At 39.1% G+C, this 19,735-nt stretch overlaps 1 protein-coding gene across 8 annotated transcripts in view; it reads left to right on the forward strand.

The window, feature by feature from the left end:
* Ctps2 (CTP synthase 2) overlaps nucleotides 1-15,281 on the forward strand; it is a 100,088-nt gene extending 84,807 nt beyond the window's left edge. For all 8 annotated transcript variants that reach the window (XM_078035094.1, XM_078035092.1, XM_078035093.1 and 5 more), the window contains 3 exons: nucleotides 2,859-3,003; nucleotides 13,278-13,388; nucleotides 14,327-15,281. In XM_078035094.1, the coding sequence (XP_077891220.1) occupies nucleotides 2,859-3,003; nucleotides 13,278-13,347 (215 nt within the window). In that variant the 3' untranslated portion in view covers nucleotides 13,348-13,388; nucleotides 14,327-15,281. The remainder of the gene's footprint in view (nucleotides 1-2,858; nucleotides 3,004-13,277; nucleotides 13,389-14,326) is intronic.
* The last annotated feature ends 4,454 nt before the right edge of the window (nucleotides 15,282-19,735 follow it).

Genomic DNA, 19,735 nt, shown 5'->3' on the forward strand with positions numbered 1-19,735 from the left:
ATCTCTGCCTAGAGTTTTTTTTTTTTTTTTTTTTTTGTACCAGGCATTGAACCCAGGGTCACTTAACCACTGAGCCACATCCCCAGCCCTTTTTAATTTTTTTTTTTTTAAATTTTGAGACAGGGTCTCACTAAGTTGCTTAGGGCCTTACTAAGTTGCTGAGGTTGCCTTTGAACTTGTGATCTTCCTGTCTCAGCCTCCCAAACTGGGATTATAGGTGTGCTGCCACCATGCCCAGCTCTGCCCAGAGTTTCGAGTTAGAATAGTAAGGATATATTCTAGGGATCTTTCTGATTAAAAATGCCCATCATTTAGAATTAAAGCATGGATCACTGTTTGGTGTGTGAGCCTCTTAAGTCCTTCTAGCATGTGAGAGGGCGGAGAATTTCTTAAATTACTCTTTGTTTACTTTGCTCAAGTACTCATTCTCTTTTAATTCACCGGGTTCCCATTATTGTCTGCAAATAATGAGAATCCTCTTTCATCATGAAGATTTAGATTCCCATCAATGCTTTCAAATTTCATGCAGGTTAGAAAGAAAATGAGAGCCACTGTAAAACCTTACGATTTTTAAAAACCGACTGCAAGGAAATTTATTTTATGAAGGAAGATTCCCCAGATGAAGCACATTCAGGGATCTCCACTGTCCTGAAAGGGTTCGAAGAACAACAATAAAGCTTGAGATTCTTACAATGTCAGAATTTGGCCGGGTGCAGTGGCGAACACCTGTAATCCTAGTGGCTTGGGAGGCTGAGACAGGAGATCATGAGTTCAAAACCAGCCTCAGCAAAGGCAAGGCACTAAGCAACTCAGTGAGACCCTGTCTCTAAATAAAATACAAAATAGGGCTAGGGTTGTGGCTCAGTGGTCAAGTGTCCCTGAGTTCTGGCCCAAGCACTATTACCACCCCCACAAAAGAATTTGGCTTAAAGCCAAAGTGGTGATTTTCTGTGCTGGGGATGGAGCCCAGGGCCTTGCTCATGCTAGGCAAGTGCTCTACCACTAAGCTACCTTCCACCTTGCAGCCCCTGAGAACATTATTTTAAAGCTACTTTATCTGACTGATAGAAGATCATCAAAATTTAAAACTTTTTAGTCTTTCCTCATATTGGTGTAGAGAATTTTTTGGATAGAGTGATTCAGAACAATGATTCATTCATTCAGATATTCTATCCCTGGCTTTGACATGATCCATTTCTCAGCTTCTATCTGTTAATGCCACAAAAACACAATTACTGTCTGCTTTCTTTCCAAGACTATGCTATAAGATTTACCCTGACTTAAATTTAAAGCTACATTGCTTAATTTCTTCTCTAAGTGTGGATGATTTCTCTTTTTTTCTCAAAGGGATGAATTCCTGGGACAAGGAATGTACTATATACCAGACAAAATGTTCATACCTAAGTATCCTTCTAATTCAAGGAGGCTTCTTCTTACATACAGAGGATTTCTGCACTGGACTTTTCTGAGATCAAATTTGCTATGATAGAACTATTCTGCCCTGTTTAGTATGGTGGCTACTAGCCATATGTGGCTACAGAGCACTTGAAATGTGCTCGATTAATTCTAGTGAGTTCAAATAGCCACATGTTACTAGAAACTACCATTTTGTAGGCTAAATGATAACCTTAGGAAGTAGAAATTTTTTGTTCAATCATCATTTCCTTATTACTATACAGTACCTTTGGGTCTCTAGGGGTGACAGGAATTTGTGATTTTGATTCTATACCAGATTTTTAGACCACTTGATAAAACATCTTATTGAAAGCTTTGAAGTTATTTTATTTCCCCCATAAAGCATTTTATTTAATTATATTCAGCTTGATACATATAGCAATTATTTTTGAAATTTGGAAGTACAGCCTAATAACCATGCTCTATACTATGATAATGATAGGATTAGAGAGAGATGCTCAATCTATGTGCTCCATGATCTAGGAGTACACATAGCTTTATAGAGTTGTGATTGGTGGTGGTGGTGGTGAGGAATATGGAATTTCTACCCAGATTTGGAAGTGTCACCCTTTTTAATTCTTTTTATTTTAAAACAAGATTCTGGATATCTGGGAAAAGCTACTTTTCTGTTCCTATTACCTGAGGGAGAATTTGAATTCCTCATATAGGGGGTTCTTATAACCTTTGATATGAAAATAGCTGAATTTTTCACATGCTCATCATGAAGGTTCACCCAATATAGAAACATATAAGGAAGAAGAAAAGAGCTTGAACTCTTGCCACCTTGATAGCTAGCTACTGTGAACATGTTGAAAGCCTATCTTTTCATCACTCAGAGACAAGTTGGCATAGACTGAAATATGAGTACCAATTCCATTTTATGGTGTTATGATTAATACCCAACAAAGCTATGACTAGAAAAGCAGTTGTCCTTGTTGTTTCCCAGGGGCAGACCACTGGGTCAGCATTGTGTGTGTTTATCCCTGGGGACCCTTCCCTCAGGGACAGAGAAGACTTTACAGGAAATGGCCTGAAGCCATCTCAGAAAAAGAATGATCCTGGGTTAGCCTGCAGTCTGAGGGATACCATGGAAACAGAGCCAACACAAGTCTGCAAAGGGCCTTCTAGAAGCAGGCTGACTTTGGGAATGTACAATTCATCATAGCACTCACAAACTAGCGCTTAGTTTTGCTAACACCTTCTACAGATAAAATCCTGAATTAAGTGAGATGTGCTTTATATTTCGAATTCTACTCCAGAAACGGATCATGAAAGTAACTGTGATGACAAGTTAAAAAATCATCTTAGCATTTAATGAGTTTTCTTATTCAAGGATATGAAGACCTTTCAAGCAGTTCTTAGATTTGTCTGCTTCAATCACATCCTGATTGCTCTCATTTCAGATCATCCTTATTTTGTCGGTGTCCAATTCCATCCTGAGTTTTCTTCTAGGCCAATGAAGCCTTCCCCTCCATACTTGGGGCTCTTACTTGCAGCAACTGGGAACCTGAATACCTACCTGCAACAGGGATGCAAACTGTCCTCCAGGTAACCAGCTCACTACTCCTAGCAATGACCCGAGATGTGCATTTATTAGCATCTTATGTTTCTAAAATTGAATATCATTGTAGCATTTTTTTAAAGGATCAGTTCTTCACCCTTAACAAATTTTTCTCTTCACAAAATAATTTAATCATGTTTACAGCAATAATGTGCTAGTTCTCCAGATCATGACGACACTGGGTATTGTTTCATATAATTTTTTTTTCACTTTGATAAGTAAAAAATGACTTTCTTTTGTTGATCTTTGATTAATAATTATATATGAATATCATAGTTCTCTTGGCTCTTTGTTTTATGAAAAGATTTTCTGTTCTTTTGCTCCCTTTTCCCTTTTGTATTCTTTTTCATACTGACTGGTAACTTCTTTAGTTATAAGGAAAATTAATCCTTTGTTAGATTGTATGCAAATTTTTTTCAGAATGATTGTGCTTTTCTTCTGACTTGTTAATGGAAGTTTTCATCCTTCCTAAGGCATTTTGGATAAGGACTTTATGTAGTCTCTGTTTTTTTTTTTTTTTTTTGGTGGAACCGGGGAATGAACCCAGGAATGCTTAACCACTGAGCCACATCCACAGCCCTTTATTTTAATTTTAATTTTTAAGATAGGGTCTCTTTAGAGCCTTGCTAAGTTGCTGAGGTTGCCTTTAAACTTGTGAGCCTCCTGAGACACTGAGATTATAAGCATACACCACTGCACCTGGTTTATGTATATTTTGTAAAAACGTATGTAAAATTTTTTGTTTTTTTTTTTGTAGTGGGGATTGAACCCAGAGGTGCTATACCATTGAGCTACATCCCCAACCCTTTTTTATTTTTTAATTTTGAGACAGCATCTTGATAAGCTGCTGAGGCTGGCCTCCAATTTGGAATCCTCCTGCCTCACCCCCCACCAAGTCACTGGGATTACAAGCATGTGCCACCATGCCTAGCTATTTTATAAAAAATTATGTAGTCAAATTTTTTACTTTTCTGGATTCTACCTTTAGGATCATGCCTAAAGTCTTTTTCTATGCAAAGACTATTTAAATAATAACCAGGATATCTTCATCTTGCGCTATTATGGTTTTGATTTTTTGGTTTAAATCTATAATCTATATGGACTTTCTTTTTAGCACAGCATTTAAGGTAGGGATCTGGCTCCCCCTCAGCTCCCTATGAATTGTAAGTTGGGCAATTTGGTTTCATTGCAGAGATTTATCTTTTGTTCAATTGATGATTTTCTCTTTTATACCTGAACCTTCACTATTCTTTTCACTGTCAGAGCATTACTGTAAAGGAAGACCTCATGTACTCTACTCCTGTTGTTCAGTTTTTAAAAATGTATTTTGCTATTCTTCCAGATGAATTGTACAATGATTGTTAGATCAGGTTCAAGTAAAAACTCCTGAGGGATTTTCATGAGAACTTCATTATATTTAAATATCACTTTGGGGATAATTTATCTCTTTATTTCTTTTTATCCAAGAATAAAGTATGCCAAAAATTTAAAAGTGGAAGGAACTCAGAATATCAGAGATTAGGAAAGGTCATTTCCACAACAATCCTCTGTGCTGTTTAGAAGATTGCCATTGCCAGCCCTCTTCCTAGACAACAACTCTTGAGGGCTGCCTGGCTCTATGCATGGGTGTATGTGTGAGATTGTGTCACAAAAGCCTGCTTATTAATGCCATTCCTTGCTGGGAGAAGCTCACAGCTCTCTAGTATTTCCTTTAGCTGTGTATTTATATGGGAATGGTTTATATATTTTGCATGCTGTGCACCTTACTGAATTAACTATTGCTACTTGCATTCTTTCAAACTTTGCCCACAGAGCTGAAGTCTGGGCGTGGGGTGAAGGCACCCTGGGCACTTCCCTGCTTCAGCCAAGTGGCTCCACACTCTTTAAGCTCATATTGCTGTGGTTCTGCATGAGAGATTTCATATGAAGAAGACCTTCCTGGGTTGTCAGGATATACAGCTGATTCAGCAGATTGAAAATTCCAGGGTGGTTCGGTGTCGTATGTGTGCCATGACCCTTCACAGCCAATCGTCTCTATTATTTCAGGTTCTCACACTTGAAAGGGGCGGGGGTGATAGTGGAGCGAAGTAGATAGCTGGGAGAAATTTTTCACTAATAACCATCTAATTGTTTGCAAGCATTAACTAATATCTGGATGTTGTCTGGTATGTGTGGGTTGCCCACCTGCGTGCTGTGTGTCCTGCCAATTCCTTCTTGGAGGTTCGCCGTCTTCAATGGAAGCTTCTTGGCAGTTTCTGCTCGCTAGTGACTCCTGAGCAGGATGCAATATGTCTTGGAGAATCAGAATTCCAGCTGATTGCAGACTTCCTTGGTTGTAAGAGAATTCCTATGAATCAGCTACAAACTGGCTCATTCCTTAGAGGCAACTGGCATCTTATTTATCTTTGTCTCCCTGGTTCCCTAGCACAAGGGATTGTTTATTACCTGTTAAAGTAGTAAATACAGGTGTCAGGAAAGGATGGATGTTGTCTAGTCTGGTCTTGACACATTGCAGGGGGTTTCCCAACTAAGAATGGTGACTGTGAATTAATCCAGAGACAGATACCAGGATGACTTCAGCTCCTCACTGCCCAGCTCCATGGGATTAGTGCACTTTGAAAAGCAAATAACTGCTTTGATGGCCAGACTCTAATGTGAGCTGAGTTGGAGCTGAATTTCTTTCAGACAAGATTAGTGCTTCTAATTGACCCTAGAACAAATGCTAGAATAATGACTTCCTTTCCCAGAAATTGGCTCTGATGATATTCAACTGTATGGCACATGGACAGCTGATATCTCTAAGATACAGAGTGTAAAAATCCTTGGCTTTCAGTAAGAATACCTGAGCTGTAACCTCTGCATTCTGTTTAGTGGAAGATATTTATCTTTGAGCACAAGGGATGTTGTAGTAAGAATATTTTGGAGGTATTTAGAGCTGGTGATTTAACTTGTCAACCATCCCATTATCTCCAGAAAGACAGCAGTTATGAAGACCAGTTCTGCTTGGTTTTAGATGGGTAGTGGTCTGGGCTCAAGGGCTCATGTCTGGTCTCAAGGATATGAAATTTTTAGGGTAGTATTTTTTATGGTTTTTTTTTTTTGTGTGTGTGTGTGTGTGTGAGCTACTCAAAAGTATATGCAAAATCAAACTGAGAGTCTGGTTTTTAGGGTCTCCCAAGACCACTTGCACATTGATGATTCTCAAGAAGGAATCAGAATATAGTTGAACTCACAGCTAATATTTATTACAGTGACACAGTAAATATATACAGCAGGCTCAGTAAGGGAAAAGATGGAAGTGGAGTCTGGAAACATCCATTTGCAGGTTTCCAGTGCTTTCTCCCTTCTGTGATAAGTCACACAGAGTTCACCCTCCACCTAGCAGTGAATGCAACATGTGCATGATATTTCTGTCCAGAGAAGTTTGTCTGTCTTTAGGGATTTTGTTGAGGACTGATCACGTAGAGGTTCTCTACCTAGCAACCCCCCAAATTCCAGACTCCTAGAAGGACAACTGTGTTCACTATAAATCACATTGTTTGTACAAACAGCTTGGGCCCAGCAAAAGGATTTTAATCAGTTAGTAATGGAGCATACATTCTGAAAGGCACATGTACAGACACCAGCCAAGAACCAACCCTGTTGGCCTTTCTAAAGATGGCTGCCTCAGGCCTGCTATGCTGTCTTCTTTGTACAAGTATAACTTTAATTGTACTGAGACATAATACCTTTATTTTATTTATTTTTATGTGGTGCTGAGGATTGAATCTAGTGCCTCACACATGCTAGGCGAGAGCTCTTCCACTGAGCCACAACTCCAGTCTTACAAGTGTAACTTATTAATTACGGCATTAAACCTTTTTTTTTGGTGGGGGGTACCAGGGATTGAACCCAGCAGCACTCAACCACTGAGCTACATCCCCATTCCATTTTTTTTTTTTTTTAAAGATAGAGGTCTCACTAAGTTTCGAGGCTGGCTTTGAATATGCAATCTTCCTGCCTCAGCCTTCTGAGCTGCTGGGATTACAGGTGTGTGCCACTGTACCTGGTTAGAGCATTTTTAGAATGAATAAATCTATGGGAAATTGTGGTCCATTAAAGAAAGCTTCTAATTCTTTGGTGATGTCTCTCCTCTCGTGTCTAAGTATAATTTGTCCCATGTATAAAAGGGTGGTCTTGCTGGTATAGTGGAGGGAGACCGTCTCATGTAATTGTAAGAAAACAATTTAGCTAGTCTATGGTAGGAACTTAAATAGGAATGATGATGCTATTATTATTCTTTTACCTTAATTCCAATTTCCTTCATTGCCTGCCTACTGCATAGCCTCCTACCTGGTGTTATGCTTCCAGCTTTCCTCCTCCTAATCCCTCTTCTGCCCTCAAAATGATCTTCCCACATTATTTTGGAGCTTAAAACCCACCCTCAATGTCTTCCCTGGGCATATAGGATAAATCCATGTGAAACAGCTTGCAGTCCTCTGAACTCCCCAGAGGGTTTTAATGTCTTTGCCTCTTGGCTTTTGATATGTATTTCTGAACTGCTTAGTGAGCTGGGAAGACCAATCTATATCCTATCAGTATGTCAGCCCACGGGAATGGTTAAGGTGGGGCATGGAGGTAAGAGTAGCCCTCTGTTTTGGGCAGAGTGGTCATTTCTCCCTCTGAGGCATGCTTACTCCATTTGGGCTGAGTCAGAGTAAGATGCTGTTTTCCCCTGCGTGAATTGATATTCAATGTCCACCACCATTTCAGACTTGGAATCCTTTTGCTTTTTGACTTTTTTGGGCTGCAAGGTTGATGTTGCCTGGGGTTGTTATTACAATATATGGTGCAAATATTTTATTTCTGTGGGGACAGTATCAACACATAGAGCAAGTACTATGCATTTGGCTTCTGGCTGTATCACTTACTGGGAAATTTTGTCCAAGTTACCACTCTTTACTCTTAGGGCTGCTATGAGGAATAGTTGAGATGGTGCTTTATGAACCATTATCAAAATACTACTTTCTCCCCTTTTTGTATTTCAAGCATAAAGGAATTGAAAATTAGAAAAAAGAGCTTGCTTCTTTTTTGCTATCTTTTTTTAACATTTATTTTTTAGTTTTGGGTGGAAACAATATCTTTATTTTTTATGTGGTGCTGAGGATAGAACCCAGTGCATCACACATGCTAGGTGAGCACTCTACCACTGATCCACAACCCCAGTCCTTTTTTGCTATCTTTTGAGCAGCTGTTTTAAACATTTTAAATCTGTTTCCCTGCTCTGGGACTAACTTCAACTCCATGCCTGGAGATCCTTTTTTTCTGATAAATTATTATTAAAGAAATCACATTTGAGTGCACCTTACCTTGGGGGTTATATACGGGCTAAAAAAGACGTTCTTTATTGATGTTGATTAACTCTAGTGTTGATGATGTGGGGCCAGCCAGAGTGGAGTTCAAAGTAATACAGGATTCTGTGCTTTTAATGCCCTGCCTGGGTCGATTCTACTGTTTACTATGAAATGCAAAACTCATTCAAAGCATACTAAGATTTTATTCCATTGCTCTTATATTTTATGGCTTCCAGGGGCCCTTTGAGAAGGAAGTAAGTATAGCAGTAACAATGCTTTGGGGAAAACTGTGTGCATGGCAACGTGTTTTAAGACATGCTTTTTCACATGAAATGGATTCTGATAGAAAGTATTGTAGGAACTCATGCATGCTGGGAATCCTAACTATGCCATTAAAATATTTTAAATTCCAACCACCTCCTTCCGTTAATGAAGAAGTGATTTAATGGTTGCCTTGAGGTTGCACAAAAGGTGGGTTATATGAGGCATTACTATACCCTTTCTCTGGAGCCTTGGAATATGTTTTCTTATAATGGGAATTTATTAGGAGCCAGGACAGATACGCTTAACTATGACAAGCCTTTTGTCTCTCAACCACATGGAGACCATTGTGGTCAAGTTTTTAAAGTCAGGCTAGTGTCATGAGGATAGGGATTCCCATGAGTTGCTGCTGCTGATTTTCATTTTGTCTTGAAGAAATGGTCCTGTGAGATACTTTCTTAAAAGAAGAGTTTCTACTATTTGGGGAGGGCACATGTATGCATGAGAGATATTTGCTGTGATTTTTAATTAACTATAGGTATCCAGACCTTTAAAAACACTGAGGACCATTGCATGTTGATTGTAGTTTGTTTTTAAAAATCTCATTATTCATTTCTTTGTATATCAGCACTATCCATTAAAACTTTCTGGAATGATGGAAATGCTTAATAAACGGCATTATTAAATATTGCCATCACTAGCCACACCTGGCTATCGAGCAATTGAATAGTGCAAATGAGGAATGGAATTTTTAATATTATTTGATCTAAATTTAGATAGCCACTGTGGCTTGTAGCTACTATATTAAACAGTTCAGGTTTAAAACCTTCCCCTTCTCAAAGGTAACAAGGCACACTGAATGTGTCTGTACTTTGTGGTACTTCATAGAATTTAAATCTAATATCTGATAATTCTTCCCATTGAGAAGCTCTCTCTCTCTGTGTATGGAGATTACTCAAAAAGATAGGTTAGTTTTAAGATGGAGCTGATGTATATTAAGTGAAAATTCGCCCAGATAAATCTAGCTTATGACTTCTTTTAGTTTGTTCTGTGTGCCTCATGCATGCCAGGCAAATGCTCTGCCATTGAGCTACAGAACAGTAGTTCTGTTCTTGAGTGTCATGGCTTATCTCTCAACCTATACAAAAGAAAATTGGTGAACCCAGTCATTAGCATTGCAGATGCATAAACTCAAGCTAAGCCTCATTTTGTCATATCAATTTGGGCCATTTCGATGTATTAGCAGAGTTCTACCCTTTGGATAGAATCGAGAGCCAGTAGATTCGAAACAGACCCACATAAGTCCACTGGCTAATATGGGTAGAGAATTCCACTTGGTACCAGAAACAATTCTGAAAAACATGCACTTAACAGTTTTCAACTGATCCTTTATATTTTACGAGTTTTGCAGGAGATATCAGTATGAATATGTAATCCTCATAAATAGTAACAACATATTTTTATGTAACTTTCAGAGCAAGTTTATGTATATTCTGTTTTGGCCCTCATAACATTGTGGTGAAGTTGTTATTTATTATTGCCATGTTTTCTTGGGTCTCAGGAGTCAAGTGACCTTGTCCAAAGATACATGGTTAATATATAATATTTATTTATGTAAATAAACAAACACTATTAATATGTGAGGGGGAATATGAGAGGGCTTAGAAATAGGGAAGGAAGTGTGTGTATCATGTGATACCTGAGGAAATGGAGGTCCCTTGGTCCTTGGCCCCTTCTCACTTGTAGTGTCAGGTGACATGCCCTAGTGGGCTTGACTGCCCCATTGCAGCCCAACTTAGAGATGAACTTGTGGCCTGGGTTAGTATGATGGGAATTCTAGCCCCATCTCAAACAAGTTGTGTGGTAGGTCACTTGAACACCCTTGACTTTCATTTCTTCTCCTATAGGGAGTTGAGTACAACTTCTGAATTCCCTCCCTTTGCTAATTCTCTGACAACAAAATGAAGCATGGAACCAGCAAGGATTGAGCATTTGAGTAGGGAGAGGTTATATCCAATTTTTGACCAGGTTTTTAAAGAATATTTATTTTTTTAATCTGTTTTTTTTTTCCTTTTAAATGATTATTTCTGTGTGACAGAAATGATTTTTCCTGAACTAAAGTCTAACTAGTGAATTTAAGGATATATTTTTTATATGCTTATTTAACATATCGTGTTTTTTCTGCCAACAATTTCTTTTTGGTACTGGGGATTGAACCCAGGGGTTCTTTACCACTGAACTCCACATCCCCAGCACTTTTTACTTTTTATTTTGAGATAAGGTCTCACTAAGTTTCTCAGGCTGGCCTTGAATTTGAGATCTTTCTGCCTCAGCCTCCAGGGTAGCTAGGATTACAGGTGTGTGCCACCAACCCTGGTTTTTTCTATCTGTTCTTAATCTTTATCTCCTCTCCCTGCTATAGCGCCCCTGTACCTCTGCTGTTTGTCCAAAAGTCGGGGAGGACAGTGAGAAGGCAAACCAGAAAAGATATATGGTCTTTTATGATTTGGTTTATCTATTTATTGATATTCACTCAATAGGTAGAGAATAAACTCTTTGTTTTCTAGCCCTTCAGCACAGAGTTTCTCCAACTGTTTCATTTAAGAAAAAGGCAGGTGGTGGTGGTGATTTCACCTGTTATGAAATTCAGACATTGTTACTAGTCAGCAAAAGCTTGGCCAAGGTTAGGGATGGGTCACGCATGGAACGCTCCCTGGCAGGTGTGTCTCCACAGATCAGTAGAACTCTAGTGCAGTTCATCGATGTGCTGATTTATTTTTTAAACCAAGCAAAAGGAAACCCAAACAGAGCCCATGGCTCAGAGCAAAAGTTCAATTGCAGAGGTAACTGACGGTGAAGATGTATTTCTAAGGGAACCCAGCATGGTGACAGGTGTCAATAACTGGTCCTATTCTGAAGGCTATATATGACTCAAAACCTAGGATTAATGAGAATGTTTGTTGGAATGGAAAACTTTCATGCTGCTGACATATAAATCACTGTGAAAATATGATCTGAAGTGGATAAGATTTCAAGGTGAGTTTGCACTGCTGGTGTTCCCTGGGTCTTGAGCCAACATGCATGTCTAGTCCTAATGACCACCAAGTTCAAGCTCCCTGTGGAATGTGCTGACCATAGATGACAGGTTCCCATGTAATGAGGAGCTGCTGTTACCTCAAGCACAGAGGCAAGCAGAATTCTGTATCTAGGGAGGAGCCATAGTTCTTAAACAGAGGCAAAAGCCAACCTGCAGCTGACTAACAGAATCAGGGACACACAGCTGTGTTTACTGTTCTCTAATCCTTTCACGTGGCCAGTGAGGAGGAAAAACCATCTTTTCCTCTAACCATCTTAGTTTCTGGCTGAGGCCCCTATAACAAAAGATAGATCAACAACAGAAAAGCACACACGTTTATTTGTGTTTGATGTGACATGGAGTCTTTATAAGGAAATGAAGACCCAAACAGATAAACACTAGTGTTTGTTTTTTTTCTTTTGGTACTGGGGATTGAACCCAGGGGCACTCGACCACTGAGCCACATCCCCAGCCCTTTTTTATATTTTATTTAGAGACAGGGTCTCGCTGAGTTACTTAGGGCCTTGCTAACTTGATGAGGCTGGCTTTGAACTTGCCATCCTCCTGCCTCAGCCTCCCCAGCCACTGAGATTACAGGCATGCACCACCGTGCTCAGCAACCCTAGTGTTTTCTGTAGCAGGTAATGAAGAGTAGGGAGTCATGGAGAAATAGAATAGAGCAATGAGTATAGTGTCATGGTAATGAACCAGGGGAAACTTAGCAAGGTCATTTTATTCAGATTATTTTTCTCTGTGTCTCAGTGTTTTCTGAGAGAATACTCCTTTCCATTGGGGTTTAGGGAGAGTACCTCTCAACTGAGGTGGTTCTTATCTGCTTCAGGGCCAGAGGGCAGGGGAAGGTCCAAGAGACCTTCTAGCACATACTGTCTCTCAGCACCCTATGGCTTAATATTGTCACTCTGCTGAGGTGCTGTATTCTGGAGTAGTGTGTCCTGAACTTCCTTCATTGCCTAAAGAAACAGTTGTCATCAGAAGGGCATAAAGTGAAAGAGCTCTAAATAGCCATGTAATATTTTGTGCACTTGAGAAAATTGGTCAGTTGGAATAGGTCTAAATGTGGCTCAGACTCAGATGGACTGAGCTTTATTTAGCCCTTAGTTGGACAAGAGTAGATTCACAGAGAATAAAAGGGTGCATCAACTCAGGCTTTTATTTAAATCAATTTACTAATAGAACACCTCCAGTAGACAGCAAACAATAGGTAAGGTTGGCAGGTGGGAAATCAAGGCTTTTGTTGAAATACACAAGTGATCGGTGGTCTTCAGAAAATTATAGATTTCAACTTAAATTGAAATGCTTTTCTAAATTTTCTGAAGAAGTAACTTCCAATTTTCAATGAAAGCACCCTATCAATTTCTCTGACCAAAGAAGTCAGCTGTTACTTGTGGTTGGACTGACCTCTTTCTGTAGTGACTAGAACGTGATAATAGAATATTTCCTAATATTTTCTCTGAGTAGAGGTTAATTATGGAACATGTTTGGAATGGAAAATTGAATTATTGCCCAGGTTTTTGTTTGTTTGTTTGTTTGTGTTTTATGTCTTGTTAAATTAGTTCCTCTTTTGATCTAGTGATAGATACAGCGATGCCAGTGATGACAGCTTTTCAGAGCCAAGGATAGCTGAGTTGGAAATCAGCTGAAGCTAATACATGACTTGGAATAACGGGGACTGCCTAAAAGGGTAAGATGGAATCTTTGAGCGTTTTTGTCTTATAAGCTTATGGGAGTGTTACAGGACTTGCGTCTCAGGATCCTTCTCCCTTGGGATGCTCCTATTTGACTGGTACAGTTAGTAGGATAGACTCAATCCAAATGGAATGCATCTGAGGTCAACAATTTACAGGTACACCTATAAATGGGTACCTGAAGGATGGAGGGTGTAGAGTTGTAAATGGTCTAGGTTTAGAGTTGACAGTTTTTTGTTTTTGTTTTTTTTTTCCTGTAAGGCCAGTCCAGATAGTAAGTCTCTTAGGATTTATGGATCTTATAGTCTCTGTTACAACTACTCAATTCTGCCATTGAAGTAGGAATCCATCCACAGGCAATACAGAAATAAATGCACATGGCTGTGTGCTAATAAAACTTTATTTACAAAAATCATTTTGCTGACTCCTAGTCAAGGCCACTCCTCCCAAAGCAGATTTTCTTGGATTTGTATAAAATAAAATAGGATTTTATTTCTTTGTAGGGAAGTGCCAGAGATAGGTTTGGTGTCCAAGGGCAGCTTATTTTCCCTGTGGCTCTATTATGCATTATGAGAAAGGATAGCTGCCAGGATAGCATTATTAAATTTATATTCAAAGGTGGACATGGTTTGGGAGTACCCTAGGGGTTATGGCTGGCCTCAAATTGGATAAGCTTCTCTTTAGTAGGGACAACAGCTTTTGGAAAACTTGTCACGAGTTTATTGTTCTAGTGTGAGCTCCCTTCATATTTGTATGAGGGGCGGACTATGAATGTTCACTGGGGGGAGGAAGCTAAACTGTATCCATTTAGGTTTGCTTCAAATGTGTTGGCTTTTAGGAGCAAGTTAAAATGGTGTAAAGACTATCTAGAGGTATTTTAAGGACATGTATTATTTTATTTTGATGTGGCTAATACTTGTGTTTTTTTTTTAAGCCTCTGAAGTAGTTGTAGTGAAGATGAAGGAATTATCTGAAGAAATCACCACACTCATAAAGAATCGCTTTGTTCTCCAAATATGGGATATAAAGGCTCAAAGGGAATTTGGCAATGCTTACTTCCATGAACCAGAACCAAAGGGGTAGTTTTCTTCTCCTTCCATAGGTGGCCTTTGGTATTCACAAATTTCCATAGTTAATTAAACTTTCCCTAGCAACAACAATGGGGGAGAAAGTGTATCTGTGTTTTGTCCAGTGCATCATGATGTCAAGGTGGTGAGCAGGGATCCAGGTAATTGGGCCTTCCTGGTGTTATGTGGCAGGGCACATGCCGTAATTAATTTTGAGTAAAAAATGATTTGTTTTGTTACCTGGAACTCAGCCTCAGTTTCATGTGTGGATGAAGATTATTTCAATTTCTCACCCTGCTTATTTCCAGTTAAAAGTGAAATTTAGCAGGTTGAAGACTTGGAGTGGCAAGTAAAGGTCTCACCTTAGACACAATATCCAAAAAACTCAGGAATCAAGATCAGTAATATATACAAATTTTTAAATTGAGGTAAAATTCACATAACATAGAATTAACCATTTAAAAGTGAATGATACAGTAGCATGCACCGATGTGCAACCACCACCTTTATCTAGCTCCAAACATTGTCAATAATCCATAATAAATCCCTGTACCCATGAGCAGCTCCTCCTCATCCCCCCTCTTCGTATTCCCTGGCAATCACAAATCTCTCTTTGATTTGTATAAATTTTCCTATCCTATATTTCCTATCCATATATTTCATACATGTGGAATCATATAGCGTGTTACCTTTTGTGACCTTTTGTGTCTGATTTCTTTCATATATTGTAATGTTGGTGAGGCTTGTCCATGTTGTAGCATGTATCAGAACTTCATTCCTTTTTATGGCTGAATAAAATTCCACTGTATATTTCTACCACAATTTATTGATTCATTTGTTGATGGACATTTGGGTTGTTTCCACCTTTGGGCTATTGTGAATAATGCTGCTATGAACATTCACTTGCATGTACATTTTGGAACACCTTTTTTTTTTTTTTTTTTTTTTTGTACCAGGGGTTGAACTAAGGGGCACTCTGAGTCACATCCCCAGTCCTTTTTTTTTATATGTTATTTAGATTTAGAGACAGGGTCTCACTGAGTTGCTTAGGGCCTCGCTAAGTCGCTGAGGCTGGCTTTGAACTCAAGATTCTCCTGCATTAGCCTCCCAAGCCACTGGGATTACAGGCCTGAGCCACTGTGCCTGGTTGTTTTTTAATTCTTGGGGGTTTATACCAGGAATCGCTGTGTTATATGGTATTTCTGTTTAACTTTTGAGGAACAATCACTAATATTTTCATGTAATATTTTTTTTAAACCAAAATCAATTTAAAAAATTAGGGCTAGCCATAGAGTGCTTGCCCAGTATGTCCAAGGCCTTGGATTTGATACTCGGCACTGAAGGAAAAAAAATCCACAGTGAACAAAATATCAAATTTTAAAATAATTGAAAAATTTAAAAATATAAAAACAGTCCTGCACATTTCTCACTCCCTTCGGTCCTGGCCCTGATACAAACATTCTCATCTAGTATACTTCCTGTTTTTACATTTTAACTTTCTAATAGTAATTTAAATATTTTAACTGCTCTATTATTTTCTTTTTTGGTAGGTTGTTTTTGTTGGCCTTTCAATTTTTTTTTTTAATACTACAAGATGTTACAGCATTATTTTGTAAGACGTTACAGGAAATTCATCTACCAAATACATGCAGAAATGAAATGAACAATTGTGGTAAACAAAAAAGAGCTTCGGGGGCCCCATTTGTGAAAATTATAGCTCAAAGATCATAAGGGGTTCCGAATGAAAAGCCCAGGTTAAAAGCTGGAATAGGTTTCAGAGAGAGAGGGATAGAAACACAGGGGGATACTTTTAATATCACAAAGGGGTAGTCTGACTTAAATGGAAGTTTTCAATTTTAATGATTAGGACTTCTAAAGTCACTTATAACAAAGTGCTTTTGCTTTGGACCAGTGGTGTATGTAAATAGGACCAGAACAGAGAGCACTTACAAAACAATAAGCTAGCCTCTCTGTTGTTGGTACATGAGGTTTTTCTCTTTTGGACACTCTCCTTGAACTTTGATTCTAGCGAAGCACAGAACAGTCGTGGCATGGCTGCTTAGAATACCAGAGCAACTGAGAGACAAGAGCTCCTAGGAAGTCACTATGAATCACTCATTCAACAAATCTGTCTTAAGCCCTCAGCATGAGCCAGGCATGATGTCAGGTACAGGATATAGGGTGGAGTCACTTACCTCTTACACTTGCCTGTCTCTTGGGACAGGCAGGTTTTAAATCTATAGAGAAATAAGTTCATAATTATAATTGTGGTATGTTCAGGGAGCTGAGGGTGTCAAAGAACAAGAACAAAAGGGCTTGTGAGAGAGTATAAAATGGGGTCCTGTGACAAGCTGGAGAGTCGAGGAAGGCTATTTGGGCAAAGTGAGTAAATAGTTTACCCAGATGTGTGCCTGGCCACATAGTGTTTCAAGATGGTGGACCCAGACCTAGGAGACCTAGTGGGGATGGCTTTCCCTGATGATGCAGTTGGTTGGATGGTGATACTGTTTTAGTGACCGTGTTGTCATCCACTTGCTGTCAGCCTCAGCCTATACTTCATTTTGGATTGAAGTATAGTTTGGATTGAAGCTGAAGAGATTTTTAAATTTTTTTCCTCATAAGCCATCTAGTGCCAATTTTTTGGGGGGGAGGAATAATGGGGATTGAATTCAGGGGTGTTTGACCACTGAGTCTCATCCCCAGCCCTATTTTGTATTTTATTTAGAGACAGGGTTTCACTGAGTGGTTTAGTGCCTCACTTTTGCTGAGGCTGGTTTTGAACTTGCAATTCTCCTGCCTCAGCCTCCTGAGCTGCCGGGATGACAGGCATGTGCCACTGTGCCTGGCTTAGCACCAATCTTAATGATCACTTTTGCTACTTTATTTCTTACTTTGCACTGTTTTTTTTTTTTTTTTTTTTGAATAGGTCCTAGTTCCATGCAGATCTAGCCTCTGTTAAGGTCAGTGCTAGACATTGGCACTCAGCAGCATTGCCTCCAGCAACGAGGTTCTGCAGCTATAGGTGCTGTACAAAGTGAGGGGAGATAAGCAGAAATGAGGAAGGGAGAAAAAATACTTAGGTTTGTGATTGAGGCTCCTATAACAAATGACAGATTAACAAGAGAATAGCACACTGACTTATTTAAACTCTGTGATATGGGACCGTTTATAACTCTGTGTTTTGGGTGAAACCTGTATAGTGGGGCCATGTAAGATGCCTGCTATTTCATTTGGTAATCTGTCATCTTGCTTCAAGTGGTACCACAGGTTCCCTAGTCCTATCACACTACCTTTGGTTTTTGAGAGAGGGCTTGCTTCTCTTTTCTTTAGAATTTAGAAGCCAAACTGTTTTTTTGTTTTGTTTTTGTACTGGGGATTGAACACAGGGGTGCTTTGACCACTGAGCTACATACACCCCCAGTTCTTTTTTAAAAATTTGTAAAACAAATTTTTGCTAGGGCTAGAGTTGTAGCTCAGTGGTAGAGTGCCTGCCTAGCATGTGTGAGGCACTAGGTTTGATTCTTGGCACCACATATAAATAAATAAAGGTTCATTAACAACTAAAAAAAAGAGTCTTGCTAAGTTGCTAAGGGTCTCACTAAGTTGCTAAATACTGGCCTTGAACTTGGATCTTCCTGCCTCGCCTCCCCAATAGCTGGTATTATAGGCATGTGCCACCATGCCCAGCCTCAAATAGTGTTCTTGAAGGGAGCAAAGATACTGCTTGTTTGGTTGGATTTGCTATTCTAACATCTACCATTCTCTACCTATGATAGTTAAAGTTCATTCTGAAACCCCTTAAGAACATTTTCAGGTAATGGTTACTTTCTGCATTTAAAGGAGAAAAAATAAGTCACTAGTGTTTTACTTCAATATCTTGTCTTTGATTCAGGCATAGTTTAGAAAACACCCAGATTCCCTGACAAGCATCAGATAAAAGCTACTGTTGATCTGAAAATTTGTCCCTTCTAGTCATTAGGACTAAACAAAATGAAACCTTTAAATTAAGAAGTGTTGAAACCCATGGATAATTCAGTTCACCACCACCATCATCATTATCATCATCATCATTATTATTTGCAGTGCTGGGGATTGAACCCAGGGCCTTGCACATACTAGACAAAACACTTTTTATAGCTGAGCTACACCTGCAGCCCTATTCACAGCCCTATTCCCCTTTGTGTGGGATACAAAGGTAACTTATAGCCCTGTCTGCGTTCAGAGAAATTCAGTCTGGCATGAGGGACAGGTAGAGACTCAAACATGAGTGGCATCTGTTTCTCAAGAGTGCTTCAGTAGAGAGAATAATGGCATGGCGTCTTACTGAAGAAGTGACCACATGGACGTCAGGTTTTCTATGTTACTGAGGGAAGCAGTGCACAAGAATGATTGGCTTCAACCAAGGATATAACTGGGTAGACTGGTGGAATTGTGACATGTTTCATGAAAGGATTCTATAAAAATAATAGCAGGACTTTCAGCTGTTGAACAAACAGTAGGAAATGCAGTCCTGATCTGAAACTGGGAACTTTAAAAATTTTCAGATTGCACCACAACCCTTTTTTATACCTCTCTTGATTCCTGGCTATTTTTGGCTTGATAGTAAATAACTATACATTAGTATGATTCTTTTCTAATCTGAAACAGAATAAAGGTAACCTAGGAAGCCTGTAGCAGGCTGGGATTCTCTGATGTTAATGACCCAATCAAAGTTGTTTTAAAATGTCAGTTAAGGCAAACTGTAATTGTGGAGCAGAAAATCCTTCAAGTGTCTATGTAAATGATGTGCTTCTTAATTTAGAAGTGATATTTAATGTCTGTTGGAAGTTTCTTTTACATTTGACATGTAGTCTGGGTTGCTTGGTGCAAAAAAAGAACTCTCTCTCTTATTCCATACTCCATGTTTTGTAGCTGGTCCCATGAAGTAGGAAGCTTGGTGTCTGCTATAGACTTGAATATGTGTGTCCTCACCCCCAATTTGTATGTTGAATCCTAATCTCCATTGTGATGGTATTTGGAGGTGTGACTTTTGAAAGTAATTAGTGGTGAGTGTGAGGCATTAGTGCCTTTATAAGAAGAGAAATGAGAACGATTGCTCTCTCTACCATGTGGAGGATATAGGGAGAAGGTGGCCGTCTGCAAACCTGGATGGGAGTCCTCACCAGACACCAGATCTGTTTTGATTTTGGACTAAAGAGACTCCAGAACTGGAGAAATAAATTTCTGTTGTTTAAGCTACCTAGTCTCTGTTATTTTTTGTTACAACAGCCCAAAGT

This window comes from Ictidomys tridecemlineatus, chromosome X (genome assembly GCF_052094955.1).
Source record: "Ictidomys tridecemlineatus isolate mIctTri1 chromosome X, mIctTri1.hap1, whole genome shotgun sequence".
Taxonomy (NCBI): Eukaryota; Metazoa; Chordata; class Mammalia; order Rodentia; family Sciuridae; genus Ictidomys; species Ictidomys tridecemlineatus.